Raw genomic sequence first — 14,773 nt, 5'->3', positions numbered from 1 at the left:
GACAATGGAATACTACTCAGCCCTAAAAAAGAATACGATACTGCCATTTGCAGCAACACGGATGGACTTCGAGGGTATTATGAAATAAGTGAAATAAGTCAGACAGAGAAAGACAAATGCTGTAAGATAACAATTATATGTGGAATGTAAAAAATAAAACAAACTAGTGAATATAACAAAAAAGAAACAGACTCACAGATACATAGAACAAACTAGTGGTTACCAGTGGGGAGAAGGAAGCGGGGACAGGCAAGATGGGGGGAGGGGATTAAGACGTACAAACTACTATGTATAAAATAAATAAGCTAAAAGGATGTATTGTACACACACAGGGAATATAGCCAATATTTTATAATAACTATAATTGGAGTGTGACCTTAAAAACTGTGACTATGTTGTACACCTGAAACTTATAATACTGTATATCAACTATACCTCAACCTTTTAAAAAGTGATAGTGTTAAAAAAAAAAAAAGAGAGAAAGAAAAGAAAACAGCTTCCAGAGGAAGAGGGATGCCTTCCCTGCATCATCAGAGGGGCCAACGCTAATTCGGCAACATGCACGTGGACTGAGCTATGACACCACAGAGCTAACGGGCTGCCTTAAGCAGAGTATCGGCCCCAACCCTAAGAGAAGGAAACTGGCAGTGAGATATGAGAGGGGCCAGGAAAACTGTGTTTAGAAAAGCAAGACAGTAAAGCAAAAGAGAGGGCACAGTGTTTCAATATCGACTCCCATTTACCTTCCATGTCCAGAAGCTTCTGGAAACTGGCCTAAGTGGAAGAAAGGGGTTCTTGACCTGATAATTAGATAGTAATTAGACAGTAATATCTCTAAGTTCCTCATTTTTGTTCCTGAACATATTTGATTGGGAAGCCAGGGGCAGGAGTCATTTCAGCTCACTGCACCTTACGTTTATCATCTGCAAGTCAGATAATTCTTTTTAAAAATGTTTTACAGGGCTTCCCTGGTGGCGCAGTGGTTGAGAGTCGGCCTGCCGATGCAGGGGACACGGGTTCGTGCCCTGGTCAGGGAGGATCCCACATTCCTCGGAGCGGCTGGGCCCGTGAGCCATGGCTGCTGAGCCTGTGCGTCCGGAGCCTGTGCTCCGCAACAGGAGAGGTCACAACAGTGAGAGGCCCGCATACCACAAAAAAAAAGAAAAGAAAAAAAAATGTTTTACAAAGTTCTGTATAGGCACCCCATATGCACCTGTGGGTATACAGGGAAAGTGCAGGAACAAGCTCAAAGAGGCCTGTGAACTTGCCCCAGAGATCTGCCAGTCCCTGTTCCTCAGCCACTACCCGGTGATGAGTTAAAAACACCTGTAGAATCTGCTCACGCCTGCTTCTGTGCAAAAGAGATATGGCTTTAAAGTGAGTGATTAATACCCAGTTCCCCTTGACGTAGAGTGTCCAGTCTGTAACAGGTGACACATGTGGACGCTGACTCACTTGGTTTCTGCTCGGCCAGTGCAAAACCCCTCAATGAAAAAAGCACCCAGTGGACTTACTTCCCCAGTGGTCCAGTGGTTAAGACTCCGAGCTTCCACTGCAGGGGGTGTGGGTTCGATCCCCGGTAGGGGAACTGGGATCCTGCATGCCACGCGACGTGGCCAAACTATTAAAAAAAACAAAAAAAAGGCAACCAAGAGGAAAGTAGCAATAGGCTATTCACTCAGCAGCTTGCTCTGGAAGCAGGTGGCGGGAAAGGAGGAAAAGGGAACTGCAGATAAGACATAAACAAGGAAACGAAGGAGGAAGAGAAACCTGGAATAATCCTCGCAAGGTACAAACTCCTGTGATCAAAGGGGCAATCAAACAGTATGCACCTGGCTGCCCAGAAACTGACTCTGGGGTGACCTAGATGGAATCAGATGGAAGCCAAATAAAGAGGGCTCACTCCATTCAAACTATCAACTGCAGGGAAGAGGGTAACAGACGGCAGGCTAGTCTTGCTTAGGTTTTCTTATCAAAAACTTTTCTGGGTCTGGCCGTGAACCACCCTGTCTTTGACAAGGTGACCAGGGCTGTCCACCAACCCTCGTGGTCTGGCTGCAGAGCCCCCATATTGCACAGAGGCTCATTCTCTTGCATTTCCTGCTCCGTGAATGATGTCACCGTCCACCCACGTGGCCACCCAACCAGGAGCCTGGAGCCATGCTCTCCCTCAGACCCACATCCAACCAGCCATGAAGTCCTACTGAGGGAGAAGACCTCTGAAATCTCACTTGAACCTTAATTACTCCCTCTGACATTGCCCTAGTTCAAGGCTCTCTCATTTGTCACCCAACTTACTACAACACCCTCTAACTAAGCGCTCTACTTCCAGTGTTTTTCCATCATCACACAGAACAACTGAAATCAGAAGCTGACCATGTCAGCCTGCAGATTAAAATCTCTCAGGGCCTCGTCAAAGAACACAGAGACCTTCATGAGCTGACCCGTCCCCTCCTGTTCAGCCTCACCTCTGCAAGTCCGCTACACAGTATGCAGGGGCCCTGGCACATCCTCTATTATTCCCTGCTCTCTAATCTGGAACACCCCTACTTCATATTTCAAGATTCTTCCTGAGTGTCACCTCCTCCAGGAGGCCCTGCGTGCCTCCATCCCCACCTCCATGTTTATATAAAACACACTGTACGTATCTCAGTGATGGAACATATCACACTGTTTATAACTATTTAATTGCTTCCTCTACTTGGACCGTGAGCTCCCATTGAGCGCTCAGACTTTGTGACCCTAGCACCGGGCATGTTGTTGAGCACATCGCAGACCCTCAATGAAACTTCAGGTTGAATCAAGTATAAGACCAGAATGAGAAACAGAACACTCTCCTCCAGGATGCATTTAGCTGGAGGCCAGGGCTCCTCCCTCTGGCTTTGCACTACAGAAAATCCATTTCTAAGCACTGGTTTCTGCCACTACACAGACAAAGAATCCAAGCTTGAAGCTACCTACCGGCTAGCTCTAAGCCAACTGTTCCAGGAGAATTCAGACTCTAAGGCTAAGAACTCAGTAACAAGGCATAAGGTATCCTACCCTTTTCGTGAGCAGGTCAGGCAATTTCTCTTCAGTAACACACTCCTCTGGAATCTTTAGCGTGACCAAGAATGTTTTATTAGACGACAATTCAAGTATTTCATTTTCATCCTCATCGACATAGGTTACTAAAGAGAATGGGGGGGGTATAAAAAGTAAAAGTAAACACATGCATAAAATAATAAACTTATTTACTCCATTGGCTGCTATACTTAAAAAACAAACAACGAATATTCATCAGGGATAAAGCCTGGACACAGTAAGCAAGAATAAGCAGAAATGTTTTCTCTTCTCAGTAAGGCTGAATAAAGACAAGGGCTCACGTCTATCATGATACAAATTTTGTTGTTTTATTGGACGCCACGGGGGGCTCAGATTCCACTGAACACAGACTGGGAGAAGGGCGGTGGGAGGAAGCGGGAAGAACGTGAACTCCTTTGTTAAACTGACCCTGTAGCTTAGCTACATGCACAGGTGTCAAGGCAGACGCTGGAGACGTTCTGGAGGGGCCAAAAAACAATGGGGGACGGGGGACGAGGAGTAGAGCAAGGAACTTTGCTGAATCCTCTTCGGTTCTGTACACATGCTAAGGAAGTGACCATCCTCGAGCAGAAGAGCTCGAGAACAGGGATTAGAATCTGAGAGCGTGAGCATGAAGTCATCGCTCTCCAGGATGTCCCACGGCAGGGATGTTGACACACTCTGTTTGCACTCAGAGCCCCAGGGCTCACAGGACTTACATTCCTGAGACAACTGTTGGCTGCTTTGTTCTAAGGACTATGAGTTAATTGATTTCTTAAGCAGTTAGAGCCAAAGGAAAAACACACTAAGTCGGAGACAGGAGGGAGACAGGAGTTCAAAGCTGGCATGCTGGCACTAATTATGCTCCCCTGGCTTCCTGCCGGCATCACTCGGGGACAACCTCTCCGGCCCTGAGAAAGGCGTGGGTGACTGGAACCAGGTGTTTGTTGTGAATTTTTTTCTGTAATCCCACACCTCAAACATAACATTATCAGCCTCTTTTACTGGACTCTGAAAAGGCCACAGTGGCATCAATTCCGGGTTTATGATGGAAGAAAGAGTCCTGGTACTTATTCCCTGAGGAAGCCTGAAGTGTGAGGCATGAGAAGCAAGGGAATGTGCAGGAGAATTAACAGAGCAGGCCGGAGGCTGCCAGCCTTCGCAAGTCCAGCGCAATGTTGGCCCCTGGCTGGAATCTGGAGTGTTCCCACGTTTCCTGGTAAACAGTGGCTGGCTGTGCCTCAACTGTTTGCAGAAACAGTGTTGCTTGTGCTGAGCCTCTCCTTTCCTTCTGGGAGTCTGGAGTTTTGGTAGGTACCGGGCAGAGCCTGCCTATGAGACCAACTCCAATCAAAACTGAATCTCTAATGAGCTTCCCTGGTGGACAACATTTCACACGTGTTGTCACAACTCATTGCTGGAGGAATTAAGTGCACTCTGTGTGACTGCACTGGGCAAAGACTCTTGGAAGCTTGCACCTGGTTGCCTCCATATTTTCCTTTATATCCTTTAGCTGTAATAAATCAGTCATCTTTATGACTATATGCTGAGTCCTATGAGTCTTACCAGCAAATCACTGAATCTGGGGGTGATCTTGGGGACCCCAACACAGGGAATTATCCCCGCATCCTTATTTGTTGTAAGTCATCATGTTATTTTTGTCTGAGAATAAAAGTTATGCCCTCAAAGCAGAAAACTTGCAAAGTATAGGAAATTGCAGCAAAGCAAGAAAAAAATTACTAATAATTCTTTAATCAAAAGGTCCCCCCCATATTTTATACTATATATTTGAGGTCTTAATGAGAAGGTAATTTGTATACTGCTTTTTGTTGTTTGTTGTCATCATTTCCTCTCTGTCTTGATTCTTTTGTTGCTGTTTACATATCAAAAGCCATTCCCCACGTGTTTAAAATTCCTTGCAAAGATTATTTAATGGCTGCACTAATGTTCTAAAACCATTTAGTGTTTTTATCTTTCCAATTTATAAATGCTGCTGCAATGGGTATCTTTGAGCTCTACACCCACCACATACATTTCCAGAGTAGATATCATTGCCTCAGAAAGGAATAAGGATGCCAGAGAATGGATACAGGAGTCACAGAACTGAACTCAAGGGCACTAAGAAATGCCAGGTTTACCATTGTATATTCTTGCCTCCTTTGCCACAGACTGATTGACCATAAGCGCATGGGTTTACTTCTGGGCTCTCTATCCTGTTCCGTTGATCTGCATCTCTGTTTTTGTGCCAGTACCATACTGTTCTGATGACTGTAGCTTTGAAGTATAGTCTGAAGTCAGGGAGCCTGATTCCTCCAGCTCTGTTTCTCTTTCCCAAGATTGTTGTAGCTATTCAGGGTCTTTTGTGTTTCCATACAAATTTTAAGATTTTTTTGTTCTAGTTCTGTGAAAAATGTCATTGGTAATTTGATAGGTATTGCAGTGAATCTGTAGATTGCCTTGGGTAGTATGGTCATTTTGAAAATACTGATTCTTCCAATCCAAGAACGCAGTATATCTTTCCATCTGTTTGTGTCTTATTTGGTTTCTTTCATCAGTGTCTTATAGTTTTCATAGTACAGGTCTTTTGCCTCCTTAGGTAGGTTATTCCTAGGTATTTTATTCTTTTTGATGCGACGGTAAATGAGATTGTTTTCTTAATTTCTCTTTCTGATCTTTCATTGTTAGTGTATAGGAAAGTAGGAGATTTCTGTGTATTCATTTTGTATCCTGCAACTTTACCAAGTTCATTGATGAGCTCCAGTAGTTTTCTGGTAGTGTCTTTAAGATTTTCTATGTACAGTATCATGTCATCTGCAAACAGTGACAGTTTTACTTCTTTTCCAATTTGGATCCCTTTTATTAAGAAATGCCAAGTTCAGGACTTCCCTGGTAGTCCAATGGTTAAGGCTCTGTACTCCCAATGCAGGGGGCCCGGGTTCGATCCCTCGTCAGCGAACTAGGTCCCACATGCATGCTGCAACTAAGGAGCTTGCCTGCCGCAACTAAAGAGCCTGTGTGCCACAGCTAAGGAGCCAGCACAACCAAAATAAATAAATAAATAAATGATAATTTTTTTTAAAAAAAAGGAAGAAAGAAATGCCAAGTTCGAAAACAGGTCTCCAATAATAGCTCTAATGACATATACTTAACTTGTATTATCTGAATGAATCTGTACCCGACCTGGCTAAATAGTCGTGCTTGTTAAAATAACAACAACAGCAAAAAAAAATAGGCTTACCCAGTCAGCAGAATTTTCATGTTTTTAATGAGATTTAACCTAGTCAGTATTTCCATGTAGAGAAAACGTCTTTAAAAAATTGTAGTACATACATAGAGGACACTGGAGGCACACAAAAACAGCTCTTAGGCAGGAATATAAGAAATGAGGCTGGAGAGGGAGGGCTTAAATGCCAGATGTCTTCAAGAGATAATGGAGGTTGTTAAATGCCTCCCAGGAAGGAGATGAGGGTAAATCTGCTGGTGACAGATGGGATGAAATGGAACTGGGGGAGATTGGAGGCAGAGAGGCCACTGGACAAGAATGGGAGAGACAGATTTCGACTGACAGCAGTGGGAAGAGGAAGGAAGGAAGGAAGGGAGGGAGAAGAAAGACCAGGATGGTGGAAACAGAGCTGGCTGTAAAGGCAGCCAGACTTAGTTTGAATTCCAGCTCAGTTAGTCATTAGCCATGTTACTTGAGCAAGTCACTTAAATCTCTGAAGTAGTTTCCTTAACAGAAATGCCTACACTGCAGGTGACGGTAAAGATAAGAACCACCATATATAAAGTATACAGCACAGAGCCTTGCCGTAGGCAGGTAGTCAATGTTGAAAGTTTCTATCAAGACACTACCAAGGAATGATTGATAAGACCTGGTCATTATCTAGCTATAGGAAAGAAGAAGAAATCAAAAATGTTCCAAAGTATCAAGCCTAGGTAACAGGAAGAATAACAGCTACCGTATTAAGCATTACGCACATGTATGCACTTGTATTTACCTCATGTAATCCTCAAATCAACCCTATTAATTAAATATTAATGTTTTTATTTTAAAATGAAGACATTGAGGCTTAGAAGAAATGCATAATTTGCTTAGGTCAGTCAATCGAGCTAGTAAGTAGGAGGGTCAAGGTACATTTATAGACACAGATCCAGAAATCATTTATATTTTACAAATGTGGAAACTGAGGCAAGGAGCATTGAAGAATTTGCCTAAAGTTACACAATTGGATGATATAAACCTGGCCTCATGACTCACCATGAAACTATAAAAGGTGAGCTCAGTGGAGAAGGGGATACACATGACTAGTAGTTTCACGTGGATAATGATAAAGATGATGACAGTTATTTCCAGGTAGAGAACTACAGCAAAGTGCATGACTAAAACTCAGGAAAAGTGTTCCAGGGGGCACCTCCGAGAGGGGATGGCTGCTGCCTTGGGACTAAATGAGCTTCTCAAGGGAAAGAATGAAGAATGAGAAGAGTGAGAAGGCTGAAGACATGCCTCCTGCAACCACAACACGGAGCCAAAGGCAGAAATAAAGTCCTGAAGTCCAGAGTTCTGAAGGCCTGGAAGAGTACAATACAGTGGACAGAGCTGAAGGCTGCAGACAGGGCAGGGGAAGGGAGAAAGGCCCTGGGTTTTATGATCAGACACTTGCTGTTGACCTTTGGAAGGACAATTTGGGACCAATGGATACAGTGGTTTAGGAGTGAGCAGGAGATAAGATCACAGACCTCTCTTTCTAGAAGTTTGCCAGTGAAAAAAGAGGGAGAGACAAATATATAAATGAAGTAGCAAGATGCTGATGGAAGACTGCTCTGAAGGAGAGACTATGTGAGCACGTTTGAAGAGGCCCGAGAGGATGCTTAGAAAGAAAGGGCGCTATCTGAAGGTCCACGGGTCAGAAGAAGCTGGAGAGGATTCTACGGAGAACACAGGTGAAGAGGTCAGTCTTGGGAAGGCAGGAGAACATATGAGATGTGAGGGAAAGAGAAGCAGGTGAAAATGCAAAGAAATTTCAAGATACCGGGCTTGCTGTCTGCCTAGGATTTTCCCATGAGTCACCCTATACCAGGGAGCAACCTGTGCAACTTGCTTGTCTGCCAGGACCATGTGATGTCATAAGATGTGATGCTTATTCCCAACTCAAGGCAAAACAAACCCATCCAATACAGCATCACGTAGGAAGTCCCCGCCTGCATCTCAGTACCAGAGCCTCCCCTACTCATAGAAAAGCCCGTATGGTAAGAGAGCTGGGGGACATCACATAAGGGTTCCTAGACTGTTAAAACTGGTCACCTTTAACTCATATTTCTAAGCATCCACCTACTTGTCACAGTTTGGTTTCTGTAACATTTAAAATATTTTGCCCAAACCAAGGAAAGGTTTCACCAGTTAAGGCATTCCTAGGGTCTCTCCCCTCACTGTTCGGACAAATTAGTAAAGAAAGCAGAATCCTTGAGGATGTTTATCTGATTCTCCAAATTATCCAGACAGGAAATGACTTTGAGAGAGAGGAAAGCTTTTTTTTTTTTCCTTTACCCTTCACACCAAGGAATTTATAATTCCTTAGGGAGAAAGAGAAAATCCATTAATACTTTTTTCCTAAAGATCTGGGACAAAACCAGGCCTCTAGATTTAACGGGAAGGATTCCCTGAGCTCTGCCCGCGTCCCTCCGCCAACCCCAAATTGTCCAATTTAAGAAGGTTTCATTGTCTCTTGTGAGCCTGGTGGAGTGTTAGCCTCTCCTCCACACTGTGGACACAGCCCAGGCTCAATGCCTTAAGCCGAGCCGTGATCCTGAGTTTGCCATCACTTCAGTGGCAGACCATGGGCAGAGTCGGGGGAGAGCCCACTCCAGGTGCAGGCAAGAAGGGGTGCACAGTCTGTAGAGAATTAATAATAATAAACCTGACCACAGGTTGGTCTGCTTGTATTATCACCACATCATGGGCATTCCTATCAATGTCAGTGACAAACTACAGCTCCCCACTGGGCACCTCCTTCTGGTACCCTATTGGCCCCTCCCCAGATGGGATATCTTTCTGTACTGGGATGTATTTAGTGTACCCTCTGGGTCCACTCCAGCTCCACATTTATTATCACCTCCACCTCTGAGCCTCAGTCTGGAGACTACAGAGCCCCGAGACAGGAGAGTAAGGAGTTGGGAGAAAGGGAAGGAGGAGGGGCATGGCAAATGGAGGTGCTGAGAAACTTCACTTCTTAATGAACCAGACAGCATCACTTCTTAAAGAATGTACATTCATTCTTTTTTTTTTTAATTGAAGTATAGTTGCTGTACAATGTTATATAAGTTACAGGTGTACAATGTAGTGATTCACAATTTTTAAAGGTTATACTCCATTTACAGTCATTGTAAAATACTGGTCATATTCCCCGTGCTGTACAATATACCTAATAGTCTGGATTTCTTTCTCCCCTACCCACATATCGCCCCTCCCACATTCATTAACGAATGCACAGCCTTCGACTCTCCCACCTGCCCTTTTCCCAGACAGCAGCATTTTCTACACAGCGCCCAGAAGTTCTACCAATACTCGATTCATATCAACGGGCTTGACAATTGGACAATGGCTGATTTTTGCAGACTGTCATCCCAGAAGTGCCTGCGGAGCTGCTCTGGGTGAGGCTGGGACTGTCATGGAGGGAGTCCTGTCCCTGCTCCTTTTTACCCATTAAACCCGGCACTGCCTACTATGACCCTCCCCACAAGCCCAAACTCTTGAAAGTTGAGATGCCAAGTAAAATAAAAGTATTTCCCTGATTTAAAAAAAGTAAAAGTTTGAAAATCTCTCTTACGGCATTAACATATTTTAAACACAATTTTATAACCAGACTGAAAACAAAGTTTGCAACACAAGTGTTAAAAAACTCTTCCCTGAATCTGATCCTGTGAACTCTCACGTCCCCCTGAGAAACTGTGGAGGAAAATGGAATCCCTTCTTCTGCAGGTTGGTCTTCGGATCTGAAGAGGTCAAATGACTTTCTGAGAATGAAAATGGAAGACACCTCTTGGATCCTGAGGTTTTTTTTTTTTTTTTTTTGGCCACTCAGCTTGCAGGATCTTAGTTCCCCAACCAGGGATCGAACCCGTGCCCCCTGCAGTGGAAGCATGGAGTCTTAACCAATGGACGCCAGGGAAATCCCTGGGTCTTGAGCTTTAGAATCCTCAATATCAAGCCAACCAAATCTGTGGCATCATCCTTTGTTATAGGCCCCAGATGCCAGCCGATGGTTCAGCCGACTTTTAGGACAGCACTGGCTGGTTGTGATAGGACAAGGCTGTGTGACTCAATTTCAGTTTCAATATCCACATGTGGGAGATGATGGGAAGAGGGAGTATCAACACTCATACCAAAGCGATTGTCCTCAGTGTGATGAAGGAGGGGCAGCACCTCTTATCAACTTCTCCCTGCCTCAGGACCAGCCTCTGGCCTCAACGACACAGCCATTCCACCTCAACACCGCCTTAAGTAACTAAGCAAACACGCTGCCTGCCTGGGAAGCTCACATGCTAGAGGTTGGCACACCTCATCAGAGTTTTCCTATTTCTTCAGGTACTGTAAAACTTTGAGACAGGAGATGAAAGTGTTGGGACAAGGAGGAACAGGAGGTGAATGACAAATGCAGTTCCTTAAGAGAATTCCCAGGGCCCCCTCTGGAGAAACTCAGGGGCTGCCATGCTTGCTCTCATCCTGTAACTTGGTTTGCTATGGAGAATCCAGCTCAACCCTTATCTTGTGCTGATCGGATCACCCTCACAAGTATCCCGGTTCCAGAAGAGCCCCACTCACACCCCTGTACCCTACAATCACCCACACATAGAAATGAAAGCACTTTTCTTTTTTCCTATTTTGAAATTGAAATATTGCCCACTGGGGGCGGGGGTGTGTGCTATATTTATGCATCATAAAAACCTTAATACTGATAATCATAAAAAAATTAGCAACTACCTAAAAGGTTTTAAAAAGATGTGGAAGGGCTTCCCTGGTGGCGCAGTGGTTGAGAGTCCGCCTGCCGATGCAGGGGACACGGGTTCGTGCCCCGGTCAAGGAGGATCCCACATGCCGTGGAGCGGCTGGGCCCGTGAGCCATGGCCACTGAGGCTGCGCGTCCGGAGCCTGTGCTGCACAACGGGAGAGGCCACAGCAGTGAGAGGCCCGCGTACCGCAAAAAAAAAAAAAAAATGTGGAAGAGTACATCATGCAGTTATAAAAAAAAAGTTCACAAATAATTTTTAATGAATTGGCAAAATGATCTCAATGTAACATTAAAATCCTAAAGGTGAGCCACAGAATGATAAAAAACAATCTGATTGCAAATCATTTTTAAAATGCAAGTAAGAAAAAGACTAGAGAAAAATATAACAAAATATTAATAATGTGGATGGGCTTTATGGGTAACTGAACATGTACTATGTTCATATTCATAATAAAAAATAAAATGAGATAATGCATGTAAAATATATATTTAGCACCATGTGAGTTTTTGTTTTGTACCACATACAACACAAATGTAACAGTGATTTCTAAAATAAGTTAAAATAATGACAGCTTACAGATGCATGGTTCTATGAAGTTTTTTAAATGCTTCCAAATACATTATTCATCATTTTACCATTACAATAATATACTAGGTATATCAGATAAAGTTATCGTTATACATTAATTACCTTTTTACAATAATTATCTTTACTAAACAAATTATTTTAAAAACTTTTCAAACATGCATGGGTAAGATACAATAAAACATAGTGTTTATGGAAATTAAAAATTTAAGAAATCTTCAACATCCAATGGGTAGAGTTTAAAGTAAAACAATGACCCCCATACTTTTTCCAGAGTTTATAAAACACACAAAAAAGAAAATAAAAAAGAAAAGCAAAAATCATGTATATCTCCCGTCTATTCAACATATCGCAAACCAGTTTTAAATTCATATTATAAACGATGAAGTAGCAGTGAGTACGTCTTTGATTTCAGCGTTTAAGTGTCATAAGCATTACGTGAGTTCTCAAAATGCATCAATTTAGTCATGTTTAAAACCTCTTACCTCCAATCAAACATAAGCTTATGATGATGACTATAACGAGACCTAGGAAAACAGAGGCGAGGACCATCCACAGTTTGCACTTTCCAACCAAGTTCTTATTACAGGAGTTCCAAGGGCTTTCCTTGTCAGCCTGGAAAGCAGAGGGCGACTTAGAGGCAGGCATTTGGTTTCAACAAACATTTTTTAATACTCACTATGGGCCAGTGACACTGAAATGAAGGCAGCAGGATCCTGACCTCGAGGGGCTCCACCCTACTGAGTCAAGTTTACAAAAGGACAGAATGGAACCTCACAAAGAAGTTAGCAAGAAAATGCTCTGGGGACTCTGAGGTGGGAAGAACAGGCAGGATTTTGAAGGATGGACAGAGAAAGGCATTCCAAACCCAGGAAAGAATATCCTCCATGTGGACTCACAATGAAATTGGCCAAGAGATGCATCTGATAGGAATGTGGGTTTCAGAGGCAAGTAATGAGACTTAAGATTAGAGGGAGTGAAAGGTTGAAGCATATCTGAGAGGGTCTTAAATGCTGCCAGAGCAGTTTGGACTTAAATTGGCGTGTACTGGGAACTCGTTGAAGGTTTCTGGCACACAAAAGCTGAGGAGAAGATTAAGAGAATGATGTATAGTTTAGACCAAGAGAACCTTCTGCTGGGGCCCAGACTCTATGTAATAAGGGCCTGGAAAGGGAATGAAAGGGAGGACAAGGACGGGAGAGATACCAGAAAATAAGCTGCAATGTGTGTAGTGAGGCAGAGGGTGGGGTTAAAGTAAATAATTTCAACCACTCTGGTCTACTGAACATCAACACCGTTTCACTTCATCTGAACACCCCTGCAAGGGAGGTATTAACCCATTTCAAAGATGCAGTTGGGAGAGATTAGCCAGGGCTAATCCCTGCTGCGTGACACTGCCCCGCTCACTCGCTCTCCCATTGGTCTACAGGGTCCCCCAGGCACTGTGTGGGGCTCCAGGTTAAGAGTGCGCCCGGCCACCTCCACGCTCAGTACTGCCACCTGCCCCTAAAAGGTTCCATTCCTCTCCTCCTACTTCCTACATGGAGACCATGGGAAACAATGGAATATGACGCAGAAAAAATGTGTTTCTCTATCAGGATCCCAATCCCAGCTATATCACTTAAAGGCAGGGGGACTATCAGAAAACTCCTTACTGAAACTCACCAGCCCCAAGGTCCTCACCTGTAAAACACACAAGTAATAAATCTAGCTCACAGGGCTGTTATAAAAACTAGAGATCACGCACATGAAGCACTTGCTAAACAAGGGTAGAGCGGAGGTCACACTCCGGAGCCCCTGAGCGCACTTGACACTGGCTCTCAACACACAGGAGCCAGTGGTTACGCGGAGTATTCACCTGCCTGGCCAAGCGGCAGCAGGGCACTTCCTGAATCCGCGCCTCGTTAACTTTCTCTTCCGTCGTGATTTCAGTGGCAGCTATCAGAAAAGGAAACTGTCCACGCAAGGACTACAGTTTAATCTTTCTCAATGAGAGGGTCCAAGCCTGCATATCAGAATCACGTGAAGGGGAATTTAAACAACACCCAGGCCCTACCCGGACCCAGGGGATCAGATTGCAGGGAAGGGGGGAGCAGACCCAGTTTGTCAATGTAGACTTCCCAAGGTAAATCAGCTGCTTTACGATAGGTGGACCCCTGGTCTGGAGCCTCCCTGCTCTTCAGGAACCTGGTCAAATCTCTCCTTTCATGGAGGCCTCCCTACCAGCCCACCCGTGGAGAGATCTCCCAGTACACACAGCTCGTCTGCCGCTGCCACTGCCTGCCTTGTCTGGTATCAGGTCCGAATATAAACAGATACTGGCCTATCTTCCTAGGGAAAGTGAAACCACATAGAAGGAAGGGTGGCTCTTAAAATTCCCCACTCTTATATCCCATACCTCTGCCTCATACAAGTAACAGGCACTTAATAGACGTGTGTTGCTTAGTTATAGTGGGCGCCCAAAATTTTGAGAATGCACTTTGAGAAGCTCTAGAGTAGAGGTCACACTTTGGAGCCCCTGCATGCCCTTCAGGTGGGGTATGAGGGGTACAGTAAAGGCCCCGTCAATATCTGGACAGAGGGAAACCCTCTTGAGGTAAGTGGGTGTGGAGTCCAGGGACGGCACCACCGCTCACCCCTACCCACAGACTGAGCATTGCTCCAAGGTCACCAAAGCTAGCGGCTCAACAAGGCACACAAGAAAGAGGAGTCCCAGTATAAGAAGCCTTGAACTTGAAACATATCTTGAACTTGAAACATATCTTCCTATTTACAGAGCTCCTGAGACACATGCCATTTCCAGTCCTTGTACAAGACACAGCAGGAACCATAAAGATTCGTGCAAAATGAAATGGTCTGGAGTCTCAAATGAGCCCATGAATGAGGGTCAATGCACCTCTTTGGCCCTTTGTGCCTTCACCTATGCTATCCCTTAGAGACCACGAACTAGGACGCTGGTGGTGTGAGGAGACCAATATTCTGACTTCCTGGGGGAACTCAGCTCAGAATTATATAGCCCTCCTCTGTAGGAAATGCCTCTTCCTGTCCAGCCCATCACTGCCATCCTACAGGCCGGCCCCTTCTCCTGCCGTCAGCCTGAAGGCAGAGACCACTATCC

The 14,773-nt window shown here is 44.5% G+C and overlaps 1 protein-coding gene across 4 annotated transcripts in view; it reads right to left on the bottom strand.

Annotated features, from left to right (window-relative positions):
- Positions 1-14,773, bottom strand: part of CUNH3orf52 (chromosome unknown C3orf52 homolog) — a 35,099-nt gene that overhangs the window by 16,348 nt on the left and 3,978 nt on the right. For 3 of the 4 annotated variants that reach the window (XR_003432443.1, XR_003432450.1, XM_027104568.1), the window contains exons 2-3: positions 12,141-12,270; positions 3,043-3,170 (exon numbers count right to left, since the gene is read on the bottom strand). Coding sequence is in view for 2 of the 4 variants with exons in the window: in XM_027104568.1 (XP_026960369.1) it covers positions 3,043-3,170; positions 12,141-12,270 (258 nt within the window). In the remaining 2 variants the exon portion in view is untranslated. The remainder of the gene's footprint in view (positions 1-3,042; positions 3,171-12,140; positions 12,271-14,773) is intronic. The other variant, XM_027104577.1, reaches the window with a different exon arrangement.

Source organism: Aethalodelphis obliquidens, unplaced genomic scaffold, assembly GCF_003676395.1.
Source record: "Aethalodelphis obliquidens isolate GAN/ISIS:26980383/991018 unplaced genomic scaffold, ASM367639v1 scaffold1, whole genome shotgun sequence".
Classification (NCBI taxonomy): Eukaryota; Metazoa; Chordata; class Mammalia; order Artiodactyla; family Delphinidae; genus Aethalodelphis; species Aethalodelphis obliquidens.
This window is presented reverse-complemented; position numbering and strand designations above follow the sequence as displayed.